The sequence below is a fragment of the Arabidopsis lyrata genome (genome assembly GCF_000004255.2).
Source record: "Arabidopsis lyrata subsp. lyrata unplaced genomic scaffold ARALYscaffold_4, whole genome shotgun sequence".
Lineage (NCBI taxonomy): Eukaryota > Viridiplantae > Streptophyta > Magnoliopsida > Brassicales > Brassicaceae > Arabidopsis > Arabidopsis lyrata.
This window is the reverse complement of record NW_003302552.1, coordinates 21,457,329-21,483,582: the sequence shown is the minus strand read 5'-3', so window position 1 is coordinate 21,483,582 and position 26,254 is coordinate 21,457,329. Positions and strand designations below refer to the sequence as shown.

The following is a 26,254-nucleotide window of genomic DNA, read 5'->3' as shown; positions in this document are numbered from 1 at the left end:
CAAATATTGAAAATAAATGATGTAAAATGATCTTTTTTTTGTAGTGTTAGAAGACTAAATAGAAATAAGAATAAAGATGAATTGTAGGACCCAAGATTGTAAGGCATGGTGGCTGCTCTGTTGTTTGTTACATCTCATTCTCTATCTTAATTCCAATTCTGTGTGTTTCTTTCACTTTTTTTCTCTATAGAATACCGTTGTTGGTTTTTTCTCAATTTTCAAAACCACATAAAAACAACTTTTTCAATACGTTGGTTGTTTAGACCAAGGAAAATGTCAAATTGGTTTCTTCACTTTATAAATTGATATAAAGCGACGGTAATTCATATAGTTAAGAGAATAAAATCCTATATTTTAGACTAGCTATGAATTCCATCTTAATATATTAGTTTAAAATTATGCAATTGTTATGTAAGTATATATATTCTATAGGAATAAAAACATGCATTACCAGCAAAATTATGTGGTCAAAAATGTATAATAGTATTCTTTTACTAATGCTGACGAATGTAGATTTCTCTGCTACAACATTCAAAGTTTCATCAAAAAGATAAAATTCCGATGTCAGGTATAATTTAAAGTTTTGGGGTAATAATATAAGTCAAAGAAGACATTTGTGTTGAATGTTTTTTTTATCGTGGGGATTGATTCAATGCATTGTTACAACCTTTTGACTCTTTCTCTTGTTTCATTTTTAATTCGTTTTCTGAATTATACTTTTTAGACCCTTTCGTCGATCGAACCTTTTACTTGAGCCCTACTCTAGCTAGTAATACATAAGCCATAGAACAATCTCTTAAATTTGATTACGACAGTTTAAATATATAAAAAGAAGGAAAAATCGCATTATTTAAAACGTGGTCATAATGCAAACGTTTGATTTCGATGATTTTTATTAATAAAGGAAGCACGTAACCATATTTATTATTGACTGATCAAAGATCCTCCGATTTCATCAAGCCTAATAAAACTCTCGAACACAGATTCAATAACAACGTCACCAAACCTCGAGGTTCTTTAAAGAAAGAAGCATTTGAAGAAAATCGTAACTTGACCCTATGCATCCTGCTGTGTACAAGGTATTTGTTTTCTCTTGAATTCATTTAATTGATGCTTGTAATTAATAAACCATTAATAATAATATCTTTGTTCTAATGAGTGGTTGATATATTGCTTCATTAAGATGAATGTTACTAATTGTGTACTGAATAATGAGTATCAGTTGCATGTGGTTATCAGGTTGGTCTTCAATATCTTTCTGGGGATATTTCTGGTGGCAATGCCAGGTGTATTGCGATGCTCCAGGCATTCCAAGAGGTTGTCAAAGATTATTCTACACCGCCTGAGAAGACTCTTAACAGGAACATGGCTGCGAAAATAAGTAGCTACGTCTCTTTTCTCAGAGATTGTCGTCCGCTTTCGGTTAGCATGGAAAACGCAATCCGGTTTGTGAAAAACAGGATTGCAAAGCTGCCTATAACACTTTCTGAATCTGAAGCAAAAGCTGCTCTTAAGTCAGATATCGCACGGTTCATCAACGAGAAAATCATAGGGGCAGATACGGTGATAGTCAAACATGCTGTCACTAAGATAAGAGACGGTGATGTCCTTCTGACCTACGGATCTCCCACTGCTGTTGAGATGGTATTATTACATGCGCATGAACTCGGGAAAAAGTTTCGTGTCTTGGTGGTGGATTCTCGCCCAAAGCTTCAAGGGCAGCTACTGCTTCGTAGATTGATCAAACGAGGCATTAACTGTGCATACACTCATATAAATGCCATTTCATATATCATGCACCAAGTCACCAAAGTGTTTTTGGGCGCCTCATCAGTTTTCTCTAACGGAACAGTTTACTCTAGGGTTGGGACTGCTTGTGTTGCAATGGTGGCAACTGCTTTCCGTGTTCCTGTGCTTGTTTGTTGCGAAGCCTACAAGTTCCATGAGAGGGTACTATTGGATTATTCAATATGCTCGTCCAATGAGCTCGGTGATCCAAATGCTATTTCAAAAGTTCATGGAAGAGAAGACATAAACTACTTTGATGGCTTGACCAACAATGCAAACCTAAAGTTTTTGAACTTGATGTAAGCTAGCTTGTATTAATCGTATACAAGTGAAACTATCTTCTGTTAATACTAGCTATTCTTCTCTGCCACTAAACCCTTTTGTGATTTTTCTAATGACAGGTATGATGCTACACCTTCAGATTACATTTCCATGATAATCACAGATTATGGCATGGTAAGATTAATCATATATCGTCTAAAAAACATAGCATTAATTAGGGTCCTAAGTCTCATCCATAAACATAATGCAACACAGTTTCTCCACTCATTCAGATTCTCAAACCATCGGACACTGACCATGTTTTCTTTTTTCAGGTACCTCCCACAAGCGTGCCTGTCATCGTGAGAGAATGTCAGAAAGAACACAATTGCTTTGAAAGCCCAAAAATTGTTATTTAGAAGATTAAACGCATAAAGATGAAATGATAATTTGATATGGAGGAGTAGGACGCAAGATTGTAAGAATGGTGGCTGCTCTGTTGGTTGTTACATCTCATTCTCTATCTTAATTCCAATTCTGTGTGCTTCTTTCACTTTTTTCCCTATAGAATAATACCATTCTTGTTTTTTCTCAATTTTCAAAACCCCCTAAAAATATCATATTAAATAGTTGGCTGTCGAATATATGTTTTGAAAAAGATAAAAATTCCGATGTCGGGTATAATTAAAAGATAAACGTTTAGTTTGCTTAACTCATCTTCCATATAAAAAAAGAGAACAATTTTAGTTCGTACATAAGTCAGGGTTTGAGGATCAAGTAAAAATCAAAGATGCAGAATCCTAGCTATTCTTTGTTGTTTTTCTCCCATTACACTACAACTTCACTTTGCTCACTTCCATCAAATATACAGTATCGGAAACAAATGGAAATAAATGTATACTCTTGTCAAGAGAGGGCATAAGCTCTTTGATGACAACAGAAAAATAGATTACATCAGTGTCTTGTTGAAAAAATATTGTTTCCAGAACAGAGTAATAACAAATGATTATATTTTTGTGTGTTTACTTCACTTAAATAAAAATCACCAAGTGAAACAATATAAATTATGAATACATATATATTGTTTACGATTAAGAATCTAAAGTTATCGAGACAATGTTTTGTAGAAAAAATGAAAACTGATTTATAAATTTCAAACGCTGCCGAATAATGAAAGGATATAAGAAAAAAAAAAAACTATATTGTATAAGGCTCTAAATCTAAGATAGACCTTCTGGCTTGGAGTCTTCTCGTTGTCTTACCGACTTTTTTTTTTTGATTTGGAATTTTCAAAAAGAAGGACGGAACCGCATAAGCCAACGATTATACCCCATGCAACCATTTTCGACCAAAAGTCGTCGTCCTTACAAGTTTGAGCTTCCATGGTGAGGGCCTGTTGATGAGCTTCAGCAACAGTGAGAGGGTTTAGCAAGTTAAGTTGGTCTCGGATATTTTTCCGCAAGCCACCAACGAAACGAGCCACAATCTGCTGGTCCGAATCTTGCAGATCAACACGCGTCAAAAGCAAAAAGAATTGGGTGGAATATTTTTCTACTGAATCCTCTCCTTGTCGCAACATGTGCAAGCGTTGAAACATCACTTGATCATAGTTGAATGGTAAGAACGTCTTACGCATCTTCTTATTCAGCTTGTCCCACGACAAGATTCTAGGTTTACCGACCGGAACGTGCTCGAGACGCCTTTAGTTGCGACCACCAAGCTGCCGCTCTGCCGCGGAATCGTATCACAATCATGGGAACACATCGCTCTAAAGGTACGCGTTTGAACTCAAGAGTCTCTTCGACCGTGAAGATCCAATCGAGAAACTCTTCGGCCGATTGTCTGCCATGATATTCGGGAAGCTCAAACTTGAACCCTTGCTCCCACCGCAGATCTTCTTCTTGTGGTTCAACATTGATGTAATCCTCCTGCTGGATGGCGAGAGCTTGCACAGCCGTTGCCAACTGCTCGATATCACGCTTGAGTGTATGCACGTCTACTGGAGCCGGAGGAGCCATGGCCAAGGAACGTATGTATAGTAGTGCTTTAAGATAACTCTCTCCCTCTCTCTCTCTCACAAAGCGACTGAATAATTTTATTTTAAGAGCTAAAAGCTATATAAATAGGGCTCTAAATCTAGGGTTTCAATCGACCCTAGCTTAGAATTAAGGATCTAATAGGGTTTGGAAACAGAGTAATTTAAGTCAAAACCCGTCCCGTATTAATATCGATCCAAACCCGTCCCACTATATAACCCCGTCCCGTAAAATTAAACATCATTTTTTTTATTTTTAATAATATTTTATTTAATAGACATATAATTCGAGTCAATTTAAAAGTTTGATTTTATATATATATTTTTTTAATTTTATTTAATAATAATTAATTATATATAATGATTTCTGAATTAATTGCGTATAACCGACGGTCAAGATTGAAGATTAAAAACGGGATTAAGATTTAAATGGCCACGATTAAATGTAGGGATTGTTGAGATCTTTTAAGGAAATCGAATTGAATATTGATGTAATTGTGGCAAGAATTAGTTATGCTTAATATATTAGGTTAAAATTTTTGGAAATGATTTTTTATGTTATTATCTTTCATTTAATTTTGAAAATCTAAATAATTAATGCCAATGACATTTGATCGTAAATAAGTTAGAACTCCATGATTTATTTCATAAATATCTCCAAAAATGTATATATAGATAATAATTATAAACTTATTAGTTGTTGCATTTTTAAAAACATATACTAAGTAGAATGAGGTAGAAAAGGTGTTCCAACCCTCAACCTCCTTAAAAAATGATGAATTGACCTAAACGAACTAAGTTAAACACTTTTAGTTGAAAGAAATGTACATTAGGTACTAGGGCATGTGAGTTCGGGTTTTCAGGTCGGGATCGGTTTATTCGGGTTTCGAGTTAGTTTGATTATCAAAAATTCATCCGAAATAAACCGAACAAATAATCTGGTGGGGTTTGGTTTCTTCCGGTTATTTGAATTTCTGCCGAATTAAATCAATTTTTTAGATTTTCTTGGTTAAAATCGGTTAAATTAGGTTAAATCAGTTAGATCGAGTTAAAATCGGTTTAATTTTGATATATATATTTTTAATATAAAAAAAAATATTGGATACCACCATCATTGATTTTAGTTTTTACTCACTTTTGGAGAAAATATTTTCATTTACACAAGCTCTGGCATTAAGATTTTCATTTGGAGAAAAGATTTTGGAGAATATACTCACTCTGTGTCAATTAGATTATATTCCCTTTTATTTGATTAAGGAAAACGTTTTTTAAGTAAGGAAAACGTTTGATTTCGATTTTTTTAAAGGGAAACACGTAACCATATTTATTCTTAACTGATAAAAGATCCTCCAATTTCATGAAGCCTAAAACTCTCAAAAAACAGATTCAATAACGTCACAAAACCTTGAGGCTTTTTTAAAGAAAGAAGCATTAGAAGAAGAAAATGGTAACTTGTTCACCCATATCACATTTTGGCTGCTGCTTCTGCCAAACGCTTCTTCTTCTTCTTGACACTAGCTGATTTGTAACCGCCTTTACACGGTTTCCCCCACGGACTAACCGATGTCCTTCCTCTGCTTCCACTACTTTTGCTTTTTCCTTCACCTCCACCGTGTGGATGATCACACGGATTCATCGCCACTCCTCTAACTTTGGGCCTTATCCCTAACCACCTACTCTGTCCTGCTTTATATAGCTTTTTCGTTCCATGAGACGGGTTCGACACTGTGCCAATCGTAGCACGACATTTGGCGTTGATCCACTTGGTGTTCCCTGACGGAAGCTTTATCAAGCATTTCCCTGAAGCAGGCTCCTTTAAGATCTTGGCGTTGGTTCCTGCAGCTCGGACCATCTTCGCGCCTTGCCCTGGGTTCATCTCGATGTTGTGGATGATTGTTCCGATACGCATCATACCTAGTGGCATGGAACTTCCTATCATTGAGTTGATGTCCATGTGGAGCATCTCTTCTTTCATTTGCGCCACCAATGATTTGTTCTGTGCATCAGCAAAACCTGTATAATAAAAACAGAGATAGAGGCCTTAAAATGTCTATCAAAAAATAAAACGCACACAAAACAGAAGACATGGATTTTGACAAAAAAGCTAGATTGAAACTCTGGATCTCCAAATCCCTCTGGTTAAGTCACTTTTGAGATGTATATACTCCACATATAGACTAGACAGACTCAAGTCCCACAAAGTAGCTACATGCATCAACTAATGATACTACTCCACAGAGCTCAATCTTAATTACAGGAAAAGAATATGATACAGCTAGCAAGAGACTTAGGAAAAGAATTTGATACAAATAGCACCAGAGTTGCAGAGATCCAAGCTTAGGCCCTAGTTATAAACTTTTCTATGTTCTAATGATGGTAAATTCTACCAACAAAAGAGTATCTTAACTTGAAGTATCATAGTTTGAGCTCATTCTTTTATCCAAGACTAATTTATTAAGAAGAGGCGATGTGATACAACCTCATTCGTTTATCATCTAACAAAAAGAAGCAACTGCACTTTCACAATAGCTCATAATCTAATGCAGAAGTAAGCAAGTTCTTTCATTCAGTTCGTGATCCATCTAGAAGGAGTTTGCACCTTGATAGAACCCACAACATCGGAAAAAAATCAACTGGAACACTTAAATAGAAGAGGCTAACATAACAATAGCCGTTTCTCAATGTTTAGTTGTTTGTAACAACGCAATTATTTCTTATAAAATTCACAGTGCAACCAGGTTCCTCAAGGATAACACCATTTCACAATCCATAAATCACCCCTTTCTAAAATACATTGAAGAACCTGATGATCCAATTACTAGCAGAGAGTGAGTTTGAAAACTTAAAAAGCCAGCATCATATAATGGCCATCCAAAGTAGATAGAGGAGAACCATTTTCTTGAAACAGACAATCACGCAAATAAAGAGATATCAGCTACCTGTAGAGAAATTGCGAAATGCTGGACGAATAACGCTGTTGAATAAAGAAGACGAAGCAGTAGCTCGAGCTCTGCATAACGCCACAAGAGCTGACATGGCTCTAAACAGTGAAAAAGGTAGGGTTTTTGGGCACGACTCTAGCTCCAACAACCTATCAAATAAACACAACATTAACATTGTGAAAGTGTGCATACCCCTCAAAATTAGGGCTTCTTCGCACGACCCAGATACCCTAAATCAGCACGAACGAATTTTTTAAAAATTCCCAATCAAAATGAGGTCAATCACTAAACTCCGAGTCATTTCTAGCAATGATAGTTGGGTCCATCAATCTATTGGCTTCGTATAACGATGTAGTTTGAGATCGAGACAAACCTGAGGTATGCGATTGGCGAAGTCGATCGAACAACCTTGCAATTTGAGAGAGAGAGATAGAGAGCGAACGGAACTATGGATGGAGAGTCCCCGGGAGCGAGAGAGAGAGAGCCTAATTAATGGTTTATCAAAAACCGATTCAGATTAACCGGTCTGACCTACTAACGAGAAGACAGGCCCAAATATATAAAGACAAGAAGAAGACAAACTCAATCAACCAAACCCACGAGAGAGGGCCTTGGGTTCCATTATAAAGATGGCTTTTGATCGATTCTTGGACAATCTAATGTGTTTAAGTCTGACCTATTATTGGTTAAGTTATTATCACTTGAGATTATTTTTTTTTTTAAATATGGATAAACACAGCCGTTAACAACTGTTTTAGGTTCATACATGTAATCGACTATCACCATGAATATATCCAATCCATTAGGTATAGATTCCAAACGCGATTGAAACAAAACATAACCAAGCGAATTGGTGATGATGATATAGGAAGTCCAAAAAAAGACAGCTCTATTCAGAAGTCTGATCCATCAGTTACCAAAAGCACACAAAATAAAGTCTTTCATATAATTTAAATATGTTTTAAGACTGGAAGTCTGGACTGGAAGTCTGGATTCAGTACTTGACCACTCTTGCTCTTGGGCTCTTTTCCTTTTACTCCTGTAAGAAAATGAAGTTAAGTTTGTGAGCAAAAACGATCATAATGTTCATGCTATTAGCAAAAGAGAAGAGCATCTGACCTCATCATCGTCGTCATCATCATCTTCCTTCTTCAGACGGGTCGATCCACCTTCCTTGATAATCGGAAGCTTCATAGCTCCAAATGGTGTATCAACATCAACATTACCTTTGATAGTGTACCCAGTTCCTTTCCCACGAATCATATCCCAAAGCGCAGAACCGAAGTCCTTTGGTCGGAATGTCATTGGCACATTAATCAACCCACTTCCGTTTTTGTCAAGCTTGATCGAGTCTGAGATCTCTGCTTTCCCAATGCTTACATCACACAACCAAACTTCACAGTCCAAGTCATTGAGCCCCAAGTCGAAATCATTCAAGTTCTCAAGCCTCACGTGGAGGATCGCCACGGTTTCTTCCAAAGAGAACTTCTGGAACTTAATCTTCTCGATATCAACGTCGGGTTTCTTTGGAATTGGGATCTCTCCACATTTCTCCAGCGGCAATGTCAGTCTTCCCAATACTGGCACGTCCACAATAAGATCAACCTTGATCCTGTAAGGTATGATCATCCCGGGGTTGATATCGTTGTAAGTGCTCTTGATGTCATCATAGATCAAAGTCAATGGTATCTTCACAGTTTCTTCTCCGTGAGCCTTGAGGGTTCCAGCATCCGGGATCAATCCCGAAACCAGTTTCCTCCCATCGCTCTCGACCAGGTAGTTAATATCGATCAGAGGGATAGGAACTGGATTCGGGTTCTTCACAAGCACATCCACAACAATATCTGCCCTCTCAAGATTGATCTTGGGGATATGAATCGCAGAGACATCAGCAGTTGGCTTCCCAAACCCAATGGTTCCTTCGATTTTCTCACCAATGTCATGAATGAAATCTTTCACCTTATCGAGGAATCCACCTTTCCCTTCTTCTTCCTCGTCCTTATCCTTCTGACTTCTATCGACAATTTCCACGTCACCCTCCTGATGAACTCTACTGAGGAGTTCTGGTTTATCCTCAGAAGTCGACATACCTAAGCTGCAGCAACAGGTCATAAATTTCAAAAGTCAATGATTAGTGCTACAAAAAAAAAATGCTTAAAGAGTATCAAAGAATAGACAAAACTTCAAGCATTCAACGCTGAGAGTAGTATCAAACACAGCAATTAAGCAAAAGACAGAACAATGGTTGTAAAAGTCAAACAGACAGTAATCACAGTTTTCAGTAGTTGTAAAAGGCTAATACAATATAACTACAAAATAATGCTGATTCATCATCATATCTTTGATATCTCACGAAACACTATAGACAACTCGCATCACATTAGATCTCACCAACCAGGATCATAACAACATCCTAGTGGTATAGCTCAAACCAAAGAACATACAATGCATCTCTGTACTACGAGACAATGATCATATCACGTGAATCATGTGGATTCGTAGGAAAATACAGATCCGAATGTTCGATCTAAAAAAGATAGCACTAGATCAACTTTAATGTCAAACAGATCGGAGAAAATAAGGTCAGAATCAGAAAAGGTCGATCTAACCACAACCTTTTTCCATGTATTCCGATCAAACCATAAAGGATCAACGCAAGAACAACAATGAAGAGAAAGAAAACTTAGTGGATTTGATTGAGTTTTACCTCGAGAGTTGGATTGGATGAATGTGAGTCACAGAGAGACAGAGAGAAGAGAGTGCTCGAAGAGTCACAAAATGATTGAAGATTGTGGAATTGGTTGATCCGTTGAACTTTATATTAACTATTATCAATGTGACGCGTAATCTTCGCTTGCCGACAAAATTTTCGTCGTGTAAGGTCCTTATTGGCCTTTAAAATTTAAATCCATTTCGACACCTCAATTTCAAGATATTACAACAAAGAAGATCACATTTTTGATTAACGCAGAAAGACCCCCAAAATTCGGAGGAATTATTATTATACTCCCTCCGTTTCAAAATATAAGGCGTTTTGGAGAAATTTTTTTGTTTCACAATATAAGTCGTTTTCAAGTTTCTATGCAAATTATATATTACTTTAATATTTTATGATTATTTTTATTATGCAGTTTCTTTTATGATTGGTTGAACTTTTAAAAAGTAGATCTTCTTAATCGGCGTGTTTTTAGCTAAAACGCCTTATATTTTGAAACGGAAGGAGTATATCACACGACTCAAAAAAAAAAAAAGGCCAAAAGCTTACAAAAGCGTTTAAATGATTTGTAACCAAGGGTAAAACATTTTGACAATCTTTGAGGTAGAATTTTGGAGATTGGATTGTAACCAAATGCGACAACAACATGAAGTTCTCATACGTGATCATTGTTCATCCATGGAACCAGCAGAGCTATTTCAGGTGGTGCTCAAACAACGACGCCATTTCGAGCTGAAGAAAGAAAAGAGAGAGAGAAAATTTCAGGAAAGCGCGAAAATAACTGGAATGATTGGGAACTTCTATATCTTGTTCTAAGAATAAAGGATTGAATCATAATGCTATTTACCGCCGTCAAAGCAGTTTCAGATCCCTTATTGCCCGCTTTGCCACCAGATCGATTCAAAGCCTAGAGTTTCAGTTTGACCACAATAGCAACAAGTTCAGTGTTTATCCTTGTGATTAATAAAACCATCAACTCTTGCATATCAAAACTTAACCTGATCCATGTCCTCGCAAGTCAGTACACCAAATATGCATGGAACACCTGCAGATTGGTTTTTTTATAAGCTTTAATTACTACTAGAGTGAATAGTGCGTCAACAACCAGAAACAAAACTTGAAGAACTGATTCATGATGCGGGAAATTTAATCTTCCAAAATCCCAAGAAAGGCCAAAATCAACAACCAGCTCTTCATGTGTCTAAAAATGCATATCCTGCAAATGAATATCGAGGTAAACCTGAATTTATGCTAGCAGAAAGTACTCCAGACGCAGCAGAGTTGGCAACAGCATCATAATGTGTGGTATCTCCTCTTATCTAAACCACAACAAGGACAACAGTATATCAAAATCCAACTCTAAGCATATGTCAGTAACATAAAGCAACTACTTTCTGAAGCTTGAAGAAGTCATATGAGTAGAAATACAAATGGGATGGCCTGAGAATTGTTTAAAACAAGAATCATACCACAGCGCCGATACATAAAACAGCATGAAATTTTCCCGATTTCCCAAGATTTTGAGCAACAACACCAATCTCAAAGCTGCCAGGAACCCATATAACCTGAATAAAAAGAGTATCATTAGCTTTGTGAAAGCTCAGAACTTTTTTATTCTGATTTAACATATCATCATCTACAAGCAAAAGACTTTTACTTCAATGTCTTCTTCTCTGACTGAATACTTCTTGAAAGTCTCAATCGCTCCTTCCAATAGCAACTTAGTCACAACCTCATTGAAACGAGCTACAACCTTGAAACAACATTGAGAAAGAAAAATGAATCAGAACCAAGTCAACACTGCAATTGAGCTCAAAGTTTTCAAATTTCACTGTAAACCAGAACCAAGTCACCAAATCTAAGCAGCGCATAAAGTAAGAAAGCGATTCTGAGAACTCACGATGGCGAATCTAAGACCTTCGCCTCTGATAAGAGACCCAGTAACATGGCGAACAGCAGCCGTCTGTAAGAATGAAGAGCGTAATTCCTTCTCTACAGTGAGTGGTGACGCAAATCCTAACATCAAATTTTCACATTTCATCACGAAATTGCGAAAAATCGATTGAGCTATTTAGAGAAGAGAGAAAAAAGCAAGCTTACCGGATGTGGATGAGGAGAATGAGAGATTATTGGATTTGTTCACAGAAGAGCCACCGTGAATAGAACAGGCGGAGGAAGATTGACGTGAATTGAGCTGACGGTGGGCCGTCGGTATCAGGCGGAGACACGGTGGCGAAGCTAATGACTTCATGTTTCGTTCGTCGGATTTGTTTGAGATGGTTCTTCGTTCTTCAGGTTAAGAGTGAGACTGTGAGGTTCAAGGCTTCCGGTTAAATATGTTAATTAAATTCCGGTTTTATTGAATCTATTAGTTTGGTTAAGAGATTCCCGGTTTGATGAAAAGGGATAAGCTAAACCCTAAATCCCCAATCTCTCTCACCGGCCGGGAAATTTCAGACAAAAGTGAAAGATTTGAACTTTTGTCCGTAGACGTAACAAAGAACAAAACTTTCGTCTCCTGGGAGAAGAAATTCTTTAATGGCTACGAATGGGTACGTTTCGAAACCTACGAATTGAATTTTGGTTTTAATTGATGGAGATGAGCTTTAACTCTTTAAGAGAAGTCTACTGAAATTAAACGTTTTGATCACAGGTTAATGGCGTCTTCCAGTGTGTTTCTTCATCGCCCGCGTATCGCATTTGCTTCTAGAACGAATCAGACTGCAGGAAAATGCGGTAAAGGCCGTGTTAGTTTCATGGGCATTGGGACACGTCGTCTTCCGGTGATTTTATCTATGACGGCGACGGCGGAGTCCGGTGAAGAGGCTGTGAAATCTGTTTTGCCTGGAAATGGCATATCCATCATGGTAATCTGATCATCTGATGAGCTTAGACTCAAAGTTGTGAGATTTGACTTTGTATAAACATTTAAGTTTGAAATGTAGAAATGTCAAAGCTTGTTCCTTTTGAAATGGTGATTGTTGGGTTTAGCTATATTCATGATCTCTTATTCTACAGGTGAATGGATGTAGTGGCAAAATGGGGAAAGCTGTAATCAAAGCAGCAGACTCTGCAGGAGTAAATATTGTTCCCATATCATTTGGATCTGCTGGTGAGGATGGTCAGAGAGTTGAGGTCTGTGGAAAGGAGATTACTGTGCACGGTCCTACTGAAAGAGAAAAGGTTCTTTCTTCAGTGTTTGAGAAGCACCCGGAGCTAATTGTTGTGGACTACACAATTCCTTCTGCAGTAAATGGTAAACTCCAGAATCTTTCATTTTTACCATCAAGAGACAATTGTATTCTGGATTTGTTGAACCTATGATTGAATTCTGGTTCGGGAAACAATTCTTGATTGAGTTAGTTTCGAATTTGCGTAAGTGCAACATCAGCTGCTAGAAGTTTTGTTTTTGTGTAGTTAGTTGATTTCAAATTTGGAATTTTCGCAATGCGTAGATAATGCAAAGCTGTATAGCAAAGTAGGTGTTCCTTTCGTCATGGGAACAACTGGTGGAGATAGGAACAAATTGTATGAAACTGTTGAGGAAGCAAAGATTTATGCTGTGATTTCCCCACAGATGGGTAAACAGGTATCTTGGATGTTTCTGGAAGAACTGATTACTTATTCATGTAAATAAGATCCTTTAGCTCATATTTGTGTGCTTTGTTGGTCTATAGGTTGTAGCATTTCTTGCGGCCATGGAGATCATGGCTGAGCAGTTTCCGGGAGCCTTTTCTGGTTATTCATTGGATGTACTTTTCTTACTTCCTTTATACATTCAAATTCATATTTCTTTTTCTGTTAGTTTTATATTACTTCTTGCTACGTCTAATCAACTGCCAATCTATGTAGGTGATGGAGTCTCATCAAGCTAGCAAATTGGATGCATCCGGAACAGCAAAAGCTGTTATTTCTTGCTTCCAGGAATTGGGTGTGTCTTACGACATGGATCAGGTGCATTGGCTCGTCCTTTATTGTTTACATCTTGGTAATGACTTAATTTATTCTCGGAAGATGAATTTTCTGTGTATACAACTTTTATCGTAGATACAATTGATTCGGGATCCAAAACAGCAAGTGGAGATGGTGGGTGTTCCCGAAGAGCATATCTCTGGCCACGCTTTCCATCTTTATCACTTGACATCACCCGATGAAACGTAATGCAATATCTAAGATATTGTTTATACTTTTCTTTACCTCCATTGTAATAGTGTGTCTGTTCCATAACTAGCTCCCTTTTCTTTGCCTTTCTTTGCAGTGTCTCCTTCGAGTTCCAGCATAATGTCTGCGGCAGATCAATATACGCCGAGGGTACTGTTGATGCCGTGCTCTTCCTCGCCAAAAAGGTTCTAAAGCTTACTCATATTGCTCATCATGATTCTGCGAAATTGAATCTCAGCTTTCTCTTACTCTAATCTCTATAAAGCTAATTGTTGATTCAACACTTTTGTGAAATGCAGATTCGATTGAAAGCAGATCAGCGAATCTACAACATGATCGATGTTTTGAGAGAGGGAAACATGCGTTAAGCTTCCGAGTTTTGTCAGTGCATTGACCAAATGGTGGTTCTAGAAAAAGCTGAGGTTAGATTTACCAAATCATCAGCTGTGAAGATTAGATGTTTGGTTTCCCACTTCTTCTGCCTTTAGCACAGGCTTTTAAAGCTCGTTGGTATATACAGGAACTTGCCATTGTATTGTTCATGTTTTGACCTCTTTACCTTAAATGTTATTCTCCTTTCTGGATCATTGAAGTGAAGTCTTATAGATAAAATTTCTCCAAATGTTCTGAACAACGATCTCAAGGTTTGTGAGTATATTCATCATCATCATCATCATCATCATCATCATCATCATCATCAGTCATCACCAAAAAGTTCTAATTTTTGGTGGAAAATTTGTGTCACATGTCAACTGTAACAGTGGTTTTTGATATTTTTACTGAGATGGTAAAAAAAAGAAAGAGTAGAGAGTGAAAAGCTCTCTCTCTATCTCTCTCTCGTTAGGGCTTCTTTCACGCGCCTTTCGTATCTCTCTCCTCTCTAATCGCTATATCCTTCAGGCGAGAAAGCGAGAACCATTTTCTCGATTACCCATTTGATTTTTATTGCAAAGTCGTAATCTTCTTCGACGCCAGTCTTCTGGGTATCTCCAGAATGAGCTATCTTCTTCTCAGGAGGAACAAGTTCTTAGCTTTAATCAGAAGACAGAGTCTCATCTTTCCGATTACTTCCACTGAAACTAAAACCCTGATAAACCCAGATCCTAATATCCCTCAATTTCAAAACCCTTGTTCGATTTTCAGGATTGCTCACTATGCAACTCAATCTTCAAAGTTCCCGGAGTACGAGATGCCTACAGTCACATGGGGAGTTATACAGGGGAAGAAAGAGAAGCTCGTGAATCGTGTCAAAATCTGCGATTATCTCAAGGGTTTGGGGATAATCACCGATGAATTGGAGAGTATTGAGCTACCTTCCACCATTGAAGTCATGTGTGAGCGTGTTGAGTTCTTACAGAAGCTAGGGTTAACCATAGACGATATCAATGAGTATCCTTTGATGTTAGGTTGTAGTGTTCGTAAGAATTTGATTCCTGTCTTGGCTTACTTAGAGAAAATTGGAATCTCGAGATCGAAATTAGGAGAATTTGTTAAGAACTATCCTCAGGTTCTCCATGCAAGTGTGGTTGTTGAGCTTGCTCCTGTGGTTAAGTTTCTTAGAGGACTTGATGTGGAGAAGCAAGATTTGGGTTATGTTCTGATGAAGTATCCTGAGCTGTTAGGATTTAAGCTCGAAGGCACCATGAGCACATCGGTTGCGTATTTGGTGAGCATTGGTGTGAGTCCAAGGGATATTGGTCCAATGGTGACTCAGTATCCTTATCTTTTGGGAATGAGAGTTGGAACCATGATCAAACCTTTAGTAGATTATCTAATTTCTATTGGTTTGCCAAAGAAAATTGTGGCTAGGATGCTAGAGAAACGTGCATATATAGTCGGATACAATCTCGAGGAGACTGTTAAACCAAATGTAGATTGTTTGATTAGTTTTGGCGTCAAGAAAGAGCTACTACCATTGCTTATAGCTCAATATCCTCAAATTCTCGGGTTACCGGTAAAAGCCAAGATGTCTACACAACAGTACTTTTTCAGCTTGAAGCTCAAGATTGATCCTGAAGGATTCGCTCGTGTGGTAGAGAAAATGCCACAGATCGTAAGTCTTAAGCAGAATGTGATAATGAAACCCATTGAGTTTCTCTTGGGCAGGGCATTTCAAGTCGAGGACATTGCGAAAATGGTTGTGAGATGTCCTCAGATCCTATGTTCCCGAGTCGAACTCATGAAGAATAGCTACTACTTTTACAAGACTGAGATGGGGAGACCGATGAAAGAACTCGTGGAGTACCCTGAGTATTTTACTTATAGCTTGGAGTCAAGAATCAAACCAAGGTACCAAAAACTACAGAGCAAAGGAATTAGGAGTTCATTGAACTGGTTCCTCAATTGCAGCGACCAAAGATTCGAGGAACGGTTGCAAGGTAACTTTATCGATCCAGATACTGAAGGTCCAATGTTCGACATGGGCGGGAAGTTAGAAATGCCTGGTGGCGAGATTGTGTCTGATGAGGAAGAAGATGAGAGTGATGATGAAGTTCTCTACAGACGCACTCTTACTTTGTAGAATAATCAAAAGTCTTTAGCTTTATTGAGCTTTTGCATTTAGCTACACTCTTTTTGCAAGCATTGTGTTCTTTTGCTCTCTCTTCAATTAATTTTGTTGCTAAATCTTAAATCTTTAGATGTTGAAGGAGTAACTCTGACTAATCTACAGCTACTCAGATCCTGAATCAAATTTTTATTTGGTTTATAGAATTTTAAAATATGTTTCTTTGGTGGTATCTTATGGAGAAGGAACAACTCTGAGGGGGCTATGGTCAAATGTGGATTAGGTCAACAAGAATTTTTGGAGAGTTATTAACATTATTTCTAGTTTGGTCCATACAACTTTTCATTTCTCGTTTATGACCTTACAAATATACATTTTAACAACAAACCCCAACTACAAACTTTACGTATACATCAAAAGATCACAAAATAACGATATCTACATGATTCTTTGTACATAAAATCAAACACAACACGAAAGAAAATGCAAATTTCCTATTTATTTTTGTTTTTTTCTGTATTTTGAGAATTTTCTTGAATTGATAAAATTATTGACCTGAGATGCAAGAAAACAATCTATGGCTCTTGAATCGTACAAGTTGACCCTCCCGCGGCGGAGTAAAACCCTTCTCCGGAGCTACACCACCGTTTCTTTTTGTTTCCCGGCTTGATAACGATGAGAAATCTCCAACGGACCAGCCACGGCGATGGTGACGACCGTCGACGTTCATTTCAATATCGGAAACAAAGTCGTAAGACTCACGAGTTGTGGCGGAGGAGGAGAGACGTTCGTAACGACGACGAGCCAGGTTCTTCTTCACGGCCTTAAGGGCCATCGGTATTAAACCATCCATTGATGATTCACTCTATTTTTGTTTTCTTATTTCTCTCTTTGTGGTTTTGTGTTTATGGTTATTGACTTTGGGTTTGGTGCTTAGTTACCTTCCAATATTCTTCTTTTATATTTATCTTTCTTTATATATACAAGAAACTTTTTTCGTATATATTGTTTCTTCTTCCATTTGATTTATATCTTAAATTATAAGTAGGGTCAATTTATATTTACTTATTTGGAATTCCAAATTTCAAAGCTACACAATAAATTATATGAAGTTATAAACAAATGATTATCTTTAGTTGGTAGAGTTATATGGTTACGGTGTATCTTGTTTTGGATTTCATGATCATTATTTTTGGTCATGTTCAAAACATTTATATGTAATTTAAGTGTTTTACACCAAGTGGTTGATCGTGAGATTAATACATTTTAAACTTGATTTATGATTCAAAAATTAGAGTATATATATATGAGATTATCGATGTAAGCTTTTCAAAAGTTTAGCATGTTGCAACATCCATACATCACAACTTTGTATATTTGAAATTCAAATGATTATTATTTTTGTCAACGAGAAACAGATGATTCAGACCAAACTCAAACGTAAAATCATTAGCGTTTAGTGCATATGCATATAATTACATAACAAAGGGTTTGTGATTGAGACCTCAAAAAAGTCCAACAGGTCACTTCCTTTAAACAAATGATTTAGCTGTTGCACACGTTATCCACCCTTGATCTTTGACTTGGTGTTGTGTCCAAGTCTAACAACAAGCCAAAAAAATTCAGTGAAGATTTTGTGAGACTTTTTGTTTGTTTGTTTAATTTAGTTTAGGTTTATCTCCAATAACTTTCGTTTTATGTACCAATAACTTTCGTTTTTATGTACCAATAACTTTCGTTTTTATGTATATCTTCCTGAAGAGAAGACGGGTTAAGATAACCTCTTATGCTTAAAGAAAGTGATATATCAATAAATAAGTTGAGATACTTTGCCAAATACCAAAGAATGTTTTCTTTTGATTAGAAAAATATCATAATGGTAGAATCGTATACAATAAGATTACCAAAATTTGATGTCACTGAACGAAAATATACCGAGTTCTGACAATTATATGTTAATTAAAACAGTAACTAATGTGAAAATGTGGATTGCTGGTTTATAATAATAGCAAGATTTTATTAGTACTTAACATGTGATCAAATTATGTAACGAACTATCTATTACGAATGATTGTGTTTATACTATGAATTTGAACCCAATTTTTTATTTCTACAATAATGGTTTTGAAAATCTAATAAACATCGTGCATAAACTCATCAAATGTATGATGAGAATTTGTCACGTACATGGCGAAGGAAAGTATTGATACTTCCCTAATCAGTATTGTTAGAATTTGTCTCAACGTTCAAGTTACCACCACATTAAAGATGCTCTTTCGTTGAAGAAAATAAAAATAAAATTAAAGACGGTTTAAGTCGTTGGAATCTATAGTAAATTAGTAAAAAACTTAAAGAAGTTTAAACAAGAAGTGACGACAAAGCTGATGATGTTTCTTACGCTAACAAACACTAACCATATTGAATTATTCAAAAGCGACACTTTTATCTGATGATAAGAGTTAAAGAAAGTGACAAAAAGAGCAAGATAAGAATTAAAGAAAAAAAAACACTCAATTTCTTATATATTTAACTTTACTGTAAAACTCGACATTTTAGAACAATATATAGTTCTACAGATTGAAGCATCTCAATCGTTTATTATTTTGGTATAAGCATAAAGCATGATATTTTGATATCAATTTTTATGTTAAAAGAAACCTAAGTATTTCAATATTCACTTATAAATGTATACTAATACTGTATAGCTAAAAAATAAAAAAATTTAACTGCAACCCAAAAAGGTATGGAACAACTTAAAGAGTGTTTCATTTACACCAGAAACGATGAATAACTTCATCTATTAGATTAAGATGCATTAAACACTTCAAATTCACTGTTCTCTTGTTCAAGGCCTTCAAGTGTACTTCACCTCTCAGTTTAGCTCTGGCCTCGAGGATTATTAACCTTCTCTCTATATCATTCTTCAACCAAACAGGTGATGTCTGATTCCCTCTGTAACCCACTTGTGTCCTAACTTCTGTTCTCATGGCACCATATGAAGCCACTCGTTGTCCATTAATCCTCATTTCACCAACAACATGACCGTTGTACAAGATATCTCCTTTACTAGTGGGAAACTCAAAGAACCCGAGATTCGGATTCTCAATTCTGATTTCCATAGCCAGTGTTGCGTTAAAGTAAAGCGATGATGATGATGATGTATCGTTTTTGTACCTGAGGTTTCTTATAGCAACAGATGTCAAGCTTGCTTTGAGTGGCTTGGCTATGAAAAAGAAACCGATGACGATGAAGATGAAGAGCAGCATGCAAAGCCCTGCAAGGATGAAGATGATCATTTTGCCGGTGATATCACTCTGTTTCGGTTGGTAAATTCTGTGAGCTTCATCAACATCTTTGCTCGTTCTTCCATATGTTGTTTCAACATAAACTGACATTTTTCCCCAGAGATTGTTATGACCGATAACAATTTCAGTATTGTCAAGAGGAACTTAGATGATAACAAAAAGATATATAGTACTGAATCAATCAGCAAAGCCAAATCCCAACAGAAAAAGGCTGAGAATATGTGGAAAGTTGAAAGTATGAATGGGTTCTTGATCAACATTACATTAAAAGATGATGTGTGGTTTCCGAAATAAGTAAGAGATGCTTAGAAGAACCCTTTTTAGCTTTGTTTCTCCTTAAAGACTTTCCTTTTTTTCCAAGACCTGGAACAAAGGGAAGGTATCATGAAAAGTTTAAGTATCAAACTTTAATTGGAAGATACCGAGAAACAACAATGTCCTTTGCTAGAAGAAACCAAAATACAAGAATATAATGATCCGATAATCGTGTGAATCCTTCTCTTGTATTTTGAAGGCTGAGAAACAAATAATTTAGTGATTTACCGAAAGGTTGTATAGGGACTTGACCTTTTTCAGAACCTGGAGCAAAGGAAAGGTATCAGAAAAAGTTAAGTACCAAACTTTTACTGAAAGATGCTGAAATAACGAGGTCCTATTATAGAAGAACCCACAAGACAAGAATAGAGTGATCCTGATAATCTCCTTCTCTTGTACTATATGAACTGAGCAACAAAAAAGTCAATGGTTGAAGAATCTCAAATATTCTGATAAAAAATGCTGTTTATAGTGGAAATGTGGAGACAACAAGAGATAAACACAATAACAGAAGGAAATTTCCTTTAGGTATCTTGCTAACGTGGACCTACTTACAAAGAGACAGATGCTAAAACTATTCTTTCTAGGAAGTTAATTCTTGTAACATGCCATCCAATTTGAATCCTCAGAACAAATCAGACCACCACCATCAGTGCTTATTGACTCTGCAGCAGAGAATGGAAGTAATTCTCTTTCTATTCCCAGAGGAGCAGCACTTTCTTTGTGATTTTGCATATCAAATTCAGTATCTGTAATCTGTTGGGATTTTATTTCAGGCATGTGGCTATTTGTTTGCTCTACTCTCACATGTGTCCTTGACACTGTATCCAGTGTTACATAAGGATGACGAGAACTTCTGTCCACTAAAGCTCTCTGAAACTGTGAGAGATCAATGGAATTAGAAGATGTGGCCAAAGAGTCAAAGTTGAAACTTGAACGGCTCGGCTCCCGTGATGAAGCCTGGATCCTTGGTGACAAACCGGCTGACTGAAAATTCATTGTCAGTGCTTCCAAATATGAACCAACATCATGTTTCTTTTGGATTTCAGCTTGAGAACATGAGAGTCCGAAATAATTGTCGAAGCTTGAGTTGGATTCAGGTGTTTGAATAACATTCTCACTTCCCAGCGTATCAACAGATAAGGGAGACGATTTGTCTCCTTTCAAATGCTCAGAAGGATCCAGCTCACACGTAGGGGAAGCGTCGAATGCTGAAGCTTCACCATCACAGGCGGAAAGGTGAATAAATCTTCTGAACCGAAAAAGCTCATTTGGAGAAAGCGAAGAACTGATCCTTCTCGTTGTCTCTTTATATATGTCCATGGGCGAAAGACTTCTACCACTACTAATGTTGCATAGATCCGAAGAAGCACTACGATCTGATACTGGCGAAGGAGTCTCATGGCCAACGCACTCAACAATTTGCTGCAACTGGGAGAAACCATCATCAGATTTTTCATTCTCATGTTCTTTCTCCTCATCACAAGGAGATAAAAGCCAATGCACTGACGCATCCGCGGGCAAAGGCATGATAGATATGTTATCACAACTTCCGTCATTACCAAAATCTCCTTCATCAAATTCATCAGAATCATTCAGTATCTTGCCCTTACCAACCTCAAAACCATTTTCACCCACAGTGAGAATCCCCTTAGGCTTGCACTTCCTCTTATCACTAACACCAGAGAGTAAATGCCCAGCAGCATAACAAGCTTGTGATTGAGCTGATGCAGACAAATTCATAGACGATCCACACTGTATCTCTGGAGACACCGAAGCTTGAACCGGTGGTGTCCTGTCTTGATAACTACTACTGTTGCTACTTAGTCTACCATCATCAGTAGCTTCACTGTTGCTTCTATAAATCAAATCAGATCCGGTTCCTAATTTAGACACAGGAGTACTCTGAGCAATACTGTCATCTACTCTAATCGTAGTTTGGCGATCTCTAAGCTTAACATTTCTAGAAACAGAAGATTGTTTCTTCAAAACCGAAACTTTCTCCGGTTTCATGGTAATCTTACAAGTTGGTCTCTTTCCAGATACAGGATTTGTCTTACATCTCTGAGATTTCTGCAAATTGGGTTTCTCAGTAAGAGTGGACTTTAGCTTAACCTCCTCAAGAGAGCTTGGTTTCTTTCTAATTAAGGGTTTACTCACAACTGGAGCAGATTTGGGGGTTTTAGCAACTGAATTCACTGGTCTACGAGGAAAAACTCCCAACGAAGAAGAAGATGAGAAAGAATGAGAATGCAAAAACCTGTGACAACCGTTGGATGCTTCACCGGAAGTTGAAGCAGAACCACTCACATTGCTGCTACTACTGCTTCCAGAGCTTATTGTACTGAAACCTCTCAGAGGGTTCACCGGAAATCTCTCCATTTTCAGGTTTTTCTTCTTTTTCTCCGGCGGCTGCGGCTGAGACTGAGGAAATTTCTTCGTTTGGGCATTGGAAGAAGACGTTATTCGATTCATTCTGCGGACATTCGACCAAAAACCCAAAGTATCTCTCTTCTTTGTGTCCCAGTTCTCACAGTTTCCGATCTGCTTGATCTGATTCTTTAAAAGTCAAAAACGAATTTATTTTTATTTTTTTTGGACGGAGGAGGCGCAGAGACGATACGAACAACAAACATTAAATGAGAAAAAGCTCGAAACTTTGACGGAGAGGCTTTGCTTTTGTCTTTACTTCTTTAATTACCGACTTAACCCTCAACTTTTATATAGGCTTTTACAATACAGTAAGGGTAAACTGGTAATTTCGTTAAAGAACCAACACCTTTTTATTCCGACTGCGTTTAACGGCTAAATCGCCACCGTGTATTGAGATTTATTCTTTTGTTCCTCAGCTGAGATAGAGAGAGAGAGAAGAACGATGATGAAAGGGGTTCTACTTGACGAATCTGTACTGTTTAGTCCTACGAGTGAAGATTCTTCGCCGAGTCTGCGGGAATCAGTCCCGTCGCTTCTCAGGCTGCTTCGTTATTCCATGATCCGAACGGTAACACGATTAATTGAATAGCTATCTCCAATTCAAAACCATCAATCTTATCTGCATTGCAGATTCCCCAAAAGTAAACCCTTTCATGCGCAATTGAGAGCTAGATGATAAAGGATTCAACTTTAGATCAATTCAGACATTAATTTTCTTCATCTACTGTAATGAAAATTGGATTATATTTTCTGTCATGCAGGGAATTTCATATGGACTTGATCTTCCGGAAAACAAGGTTTGAGACTAACTATTTCAACTTTGAGTCCACGAATGTGATGACTCTTCTATGTTTTAAGCAAACGGTTTTGTTCAAGTCAAATTTTTGCCTTGTCTAACTGTTTATCTTAGTGATAAGATTGATTTGTCTCTAATATGTTATAGGTGGATTTACTGAGGAAAACGGCAGCCGAATATTCGATTAATTGCTTACCTTTAGAGACGTCTCTGACAAGTGTTACCTTTGGTGATACTCTCAAAGCATGGTATAGTGACGGTAGTATTCTGTATGTTGCTTCAAGCAGAAAGGAAGAGACACTGCGTGAACTTAGTCCCAGTCAGCTAGTTGTTCTACTCGGTTAGTGATGAAGATAATCTATAGTCCCATGAGAGATAACAAATTCAAAAATTCCAGCTTCTGCATTTATTGTCTAAACAGTTTTCTCTTCGAATGTTTTAAACATGCTTCCTGATTCGAATTATGGATCTTTTCGATTTATGAACTCTCACTAATAGGAAAAGGATGGGCCATTGAACTTTGCTACATTTAAGTCCTGAATTTCCTTTGGTACTGATAACTTTTATGAGGCACCTAAATTTGTTGGATTTTTTTGGGTTTCTAGATGTTGTACAAGGCGATTCACATGAGGATCCTAACATGATTCATATCCACAGTCTTGAGGAGCTGCCGATGACTATTTGCTGCATAAACAAAAAGGTATGTCTTGACTGCAGTTCTGGCTTAGACTAGAATACGCTTATAGTTGAGAAATAAGCTGGTCTGTTTGAAGAAATTACTAATTGTAGGCCAGAACTAAACAGTGTAAAAAATGTGGTTCGAGATGCTTGATATCGCACATTCATTTTCCATTTTTTAGTTTGTATGTCTTGCCGATATTAGTATTTTGATCACCCTTTTGATATCACCTCCCAAAACAGGCAATGGGTGATGGTGCTGCAATAGTTGCTTACATCATGAAGCCATCTCGGATAGAGGACTTTGCCAAGGTTAAAACCTTATTTGCAATCTGACTCTGAAGTATTATCTTTATGGTGATCATTGCTTACTTTTTGGCTCACTGTTCGCTGGTCGTATATATGCTTTACTCTCTAGGTCATTATTGATTCATGAAAGTAATATGGTTATATATGTAATGTTCACCGATGTCAAATTTTCTGATTTTCTTAGAGGGGTGCTTTACCCATGTATCCTACTTCATGTGGGTTGATATTTCTGCCCCTCATGTTTGAGTTCCCTCTTGCATCTCAACTCAAACACGCTGATATCATTTTCCACAAAGCAACTGATGAAATCTTGTCCATTGAACTGAACTGCTCCGACTCAAAATCATCTGTTGCAGTTACATTCTCTACTGGCATGGAGGAACTGCGAAAGTAAGCTTCTCGATTCTTTAATTTCAATCTACCACTATGCTATATCAGCACATGGCGTATAGATACCAGAAATATGAGAAACCTTGTTAAAGGCTCTCTGTACAGGTTTGCATAATGATATAAGGTACTTGCAGGTATATGGAAGATCAAAATGCTTGTGCCGTAGTCGACCCTATTCAAAATATATATTCTGTCCTGGACCGACTCAAGATGCAACATATTCTTCTTGGATTAGAAGACCTTACTGCAGCAGGACGGAAGATAAGAGGCGCCTGCTTTCTCAAGGTAGTAAAAATCCTCTCATTTTTATTAACTCGTCAATCTTCTTTATGCTTCAGATTTGAGATAGTATCTCTTGAGACCTTTCCCAGCAAGTATGGCCTCTTGACTTCTCCATTATAGTTTCACATTGATGCTTTTCTTGTTTACTTTAGCAAATTAATATCAGAGTTCCTTATCTACAGATTGACAGCTATGATGAACCAGATCTGGCTCAGAACTTGTCAAAAGCTGGACTCTCTCTTCCATCTATTGTGAAACCTCAGGTTGCTTGTGGTGTTGCTGATGCTCACAGCATGGTGAATATTTCACACTTTCCTTCTAGCTTTGGTATCTCGCAATATGTGTTTCTCTTTTCACAGCGGAACAAAAAATTTCCTCAATTTCATGTTTTTCCTCACAGGCCATTGTCTTCCGAGTGGAGGATTTTAAGGATTTGAACACTCCTGTTCCTGCCATTATCCAAGTAAGTCATTATGTAACCTGGATACCCAATTCTAGGGGAGGAGCACTACTAAATCAAGATGTAAAGCACAAAGAAACTTGACAACCATCGATTTGCAGGAGTATGTGGACCATTCATCCAGGATTTTCAAGTTTTACGTCTTGGGGGAAAAGATCTTTCATGCGATAAAGAAATCGATCCCTAGTTCTTCTAGTCTGAGGAAAACAGCCGAGCAAAATGGTCTCAAACCAATTCTCTTTGACAGGTAAGATTTCATTACCAGTTCCATGGACACATCATCACCTTCACTTGCTAAAAGATTGTAACTTTGGTAGTTCCGTTACCTCCACAGCTTAAAATCGTTACCTGTTAGTTCCGCAAACCAGAACCCGGTAAACGAGATTGATCTAGAGCTAGTTACAGAAGCAGCTACCTGGCTCAGAAAGAAGCTTGATCTCACAATCTTCGGCTTTGACGTGGTTGTAAGTATCATCCTCATAACAAGACCCTTAATATAACTCAGGTACTTACACATTGTCTCTTTATTAATCTCCACAGATTCAAGAAGGAACAGGAGATCACGTGATAGTAGACTTGAACTATTTACCATCGTTTAAAGAAGTCCCTGATAACATCGCAGTTCCTGCATTCTGGGAAGCCATCAGAAACAGATTCGACCAACATGTCCAAGAGAAGCATTGAATCCAACATTTTGGGAAACGAAAAGAACTCTTCTGTCTGTTTATTTTAGGAATGATGAGCAGAGAGACCTGAAGCTGCTTTATGCTTCAGACTCCGAGACTAATAATTGAGAAACCATAAATATCTTATGGAATTTTGTAATTTTAAGACCAATCAAGTGAAGTTTTTTTTTTTTTGGTCGATAAGAGCAAAA

At 37.3% G+C, this 26,254-nt stretch overlaps 10 protein-coding genes across 11 annotated transcripts; 4 read left to right on the top strand and 6 right to left on the bottom strand.

Moving 5' to 3' along the window:
- The first annotated feature begins 312 nt into the window (after positions 1 to 312).
- Positions 313 to 2,652, top strand: LOC9316149 (translation initiation factor eIF-2B subunit delta). The gene is made up of 4 exons (XM_021029400.1): positions 313 to 1,079; positions 1,240 to 2,087; positions 2,190 to 2,244; positions 2,385 to 2,652. Exons 1-4 carry the CDS (start codon positions 1,059 to 1,061, stop codon positions 2,466 to 2,468), a joined length of 1,008 nt encoding a protein of 335 aa, XP_020885059.1. The 5' UTR covers positions 313 to 1,058; the 3' UTR covers positions 2,469 to 2,652.
- Positions 2,653 to 5,379: 2,727 nt separating this feature from the next.
- Positions 5,380 to 7,597, bottom strand: LOC9316148 (60S ribosomal protein L2, mitochondrial). Its single transcript, XM_002880035.2, has 3 exons — positions 7,400 to 7,597; positions 7,024 to 7,175; positions 5,380 to 6,097 (listed from the first exon to the last, which is right to left on the bottom strand). The coding sequence occupies exons 2-3, from the start codon at positions 7,118 to 7,120 to the stop codon at positions 5,550 to 5,552; spliced, it is 645 nt and encodes a 214-aa protein (XP_002880081.1). The 5' UTR covers positions 7,121 to 7,175; positions 7,400 to 7,597; the 3' UTR covers positions 5,380 to 5,549.
- A 289-nt stretch (positions 7,598 to 7,886) lies between these two features.
- LOC9316147 lies at positions 7,887 to 9,868 on the bottom strand. 2 transcript variants are annotated; one of them, XM_002880034.2, is made up of 3 exons: positions 9,734 to 9,868; positions 8,146 to 9,116; positions 7,887 to 8,065 (listed from the first exon to the last, which is right to left on the bottom strand). In XM_002880034.2, exons 2-3 carry the CDS (start codon positions 9,112 to 9,114, stop codon positions 8,060 to 8,062), a joined length of 975 nt encoding a protein of 324 aa, XP_002880080.1. In that variant the 5' UTR covers positions 9,115 to 9,116; positions 9,734 to 9,868; the 3' UTR covers positions 7,887 to 8,059. The 2 variants fall into 2 exon arrangements, with proteins under 2 accessions (XP_002880080.1, XP_020885058.1); XM_021029399.1 differs by having other exon boundaries at positions 8,146 to 9,121; positions 9,734 to 9,840.
- Positions 9,869 to 10,271: 403 nt separating this feature from the next.
- On the bottom strand, positions 10,272 to 12,060 carry LOC9318013 (6,7-dimethyl-8-ribityllumazine synthase, chloroplastic). The gene is made up of 8 exons (XM_002880033.2): positions 11,843 to 12,060; positions 11,643 to 11,758; positions 11,400 to 11,495; positions 11,212 to 11,307; positions 10,983 to 11,061; positions 10,741 to 10,787; positions 10,590 to 10,649; positions 10,272 to 10,474 (listed from the first exon to the last, which is right to left on the bottom strand). Exons 1-8 carry the CDS (start codon positions 11,991 to 11,993, stop codon positions 10,436 to 10,438), a joined length of 684 nt encoding a protein of 227 aa, XP_002880079.1. The 5' UTR covers positions 11,994 to 12,060; the 3' UTR covers positions 10,272 to 10,435.
- Positions 12,061 to 12,118: 58 nt separating this feature from the next.
- LOC9318012 (4-hydroxy-tetrahydrodipicolinate reductase 1, chloroplastic) lies at positions 12,119 to 14,540 on the top strand. Its single transcript, XM_002881900.2, has 9 exons — positions 12,119 to 12,294; positions 12,396 to 12,609; positions 12,761 to 12,998; positions 13,198 to 13,331; positions 13,420 to 13,494; positions 13,595 to 13,696; positions 13,790 to 13,899; positions 14,001 to 14,088; positions 14,203 to 14,540. The coding sequence occupies exons 1-9, from the start codon at positions 12,281 to 12,283 to the stop codon at positions 14,269 to 14,271; spliced, it is 1,044 nt and encodes a 347-aa protein (XP_002881946.1). The 5' UTR covers positions 12,119 to 12,280; the 3' UTR covers positions 14,272 to 14,540.
- A 214-nt stretch (positions 14,541 to 14,754) lies between these two features.
- Positions 14,755 to 16,615, top strand: LOC9316146 (transcription termination factor MTERF4, chloroplastic). Its single transcript, XM_002881899.2, has one exon. The coding sequence runs from the start codon at positions 14,898 to 14,900 to the stop codon at positions 16,422 to 16,424; it is 1,527 nt and encodes a 508-aa protein (XP_002881945.1). The 5' UTR covers positions 14,755 to 14,897; the 3' UTR covers positions 16,425 to 16,615.
- An 88-nt stretch (positions 16,616 to 16,703) lies between these two features.
- LOC9316145 lies at positions 16,704 to 17,556 on the bottom strand. Its single transcript, XM_021029397.1, has one exon. It carries the CDS (start codon positions 17,260 to 17,262, stop codon positions 16,957 to 16,959), a length of 306 nt encoding a protein of 101 aa, XP_020885056.1. The 5' UTR covers positions 17,263 to 17,556; the 3' UTR covers positions 16,704 to 16,956.
- Positions 17,557 to 19,013: 1,457 nt separating this feature from the next.
- Positions 19,014 to 20,357, bottom strand: LOC9316144 (late embryogenesis abundant protein At1g64065). The gene has a single exon (XM_021026995.1). The coding sequence runs from the start codon at positions 19,802 to 19,804 to the stop codon at positions 19,175 to 19,177; it is 630 nt and encodes a 209-aa protein (XP_020882654.1). The 5' UTR covers positions 19,805 to 20,357; the 3' UTR covers positions 19,014 to 19,174.
- Positions 20,358 to 20,456: 99 nt separating this feature from the next.
- Positions 20,457 to 22,747, bottom strand: LOC9318011. Its single transcript, XM_002880030.2, has one exon. It carries the CDS (start codon positions 22,502 to 22,504, stop codon positions 20,621 to 20,623), a length of 1,884 nt encoding a protein of 627 aa, XP_002880076.1. The 5' UTR covers positions 22,505 to 22,747; the 3' UTR covers positions 20,457 to 20,620.
- Positions 22,748 to 22,810: 63 nt separating this feature from the next.
- Positions 22,811 to 26,246, top strand: LOC9318010 (inositol 1,3,4-trisphosphate 5/6-kinase 4). The gene is made up of 12 exons (XM_021026992.1): positions 22,811 to 23,030; positions 23,224 to 23,259; positions 23,406 to 23,598; positions 23,864 to 23,958; positions 24,180 to 24,248; positions 24,430 to 24,635; positions 24,770 to 24,920; positions 25,100 to 25,213; positions 25,318 to 25,380; positions 25,479 to 25,624; positions 25,712 to 25,841; positions 25,918 to 26,246. The coding sequence occupies exons 1-12, from the start codon at positions 22,905 to 22,907 to the stop codon at positions 26,059 to 26,061; spliced, it is 1,473 nt and encodes a 490-aa protein (XP_020882651.1). The 5' UTR covers positions 22,811 to 22,904; the 3' UTR covers positions 26,062 to 26,246.
- The last annotated feature ends 8 nt before the right edge of the window (positions 26,247 to 26,254 follow it).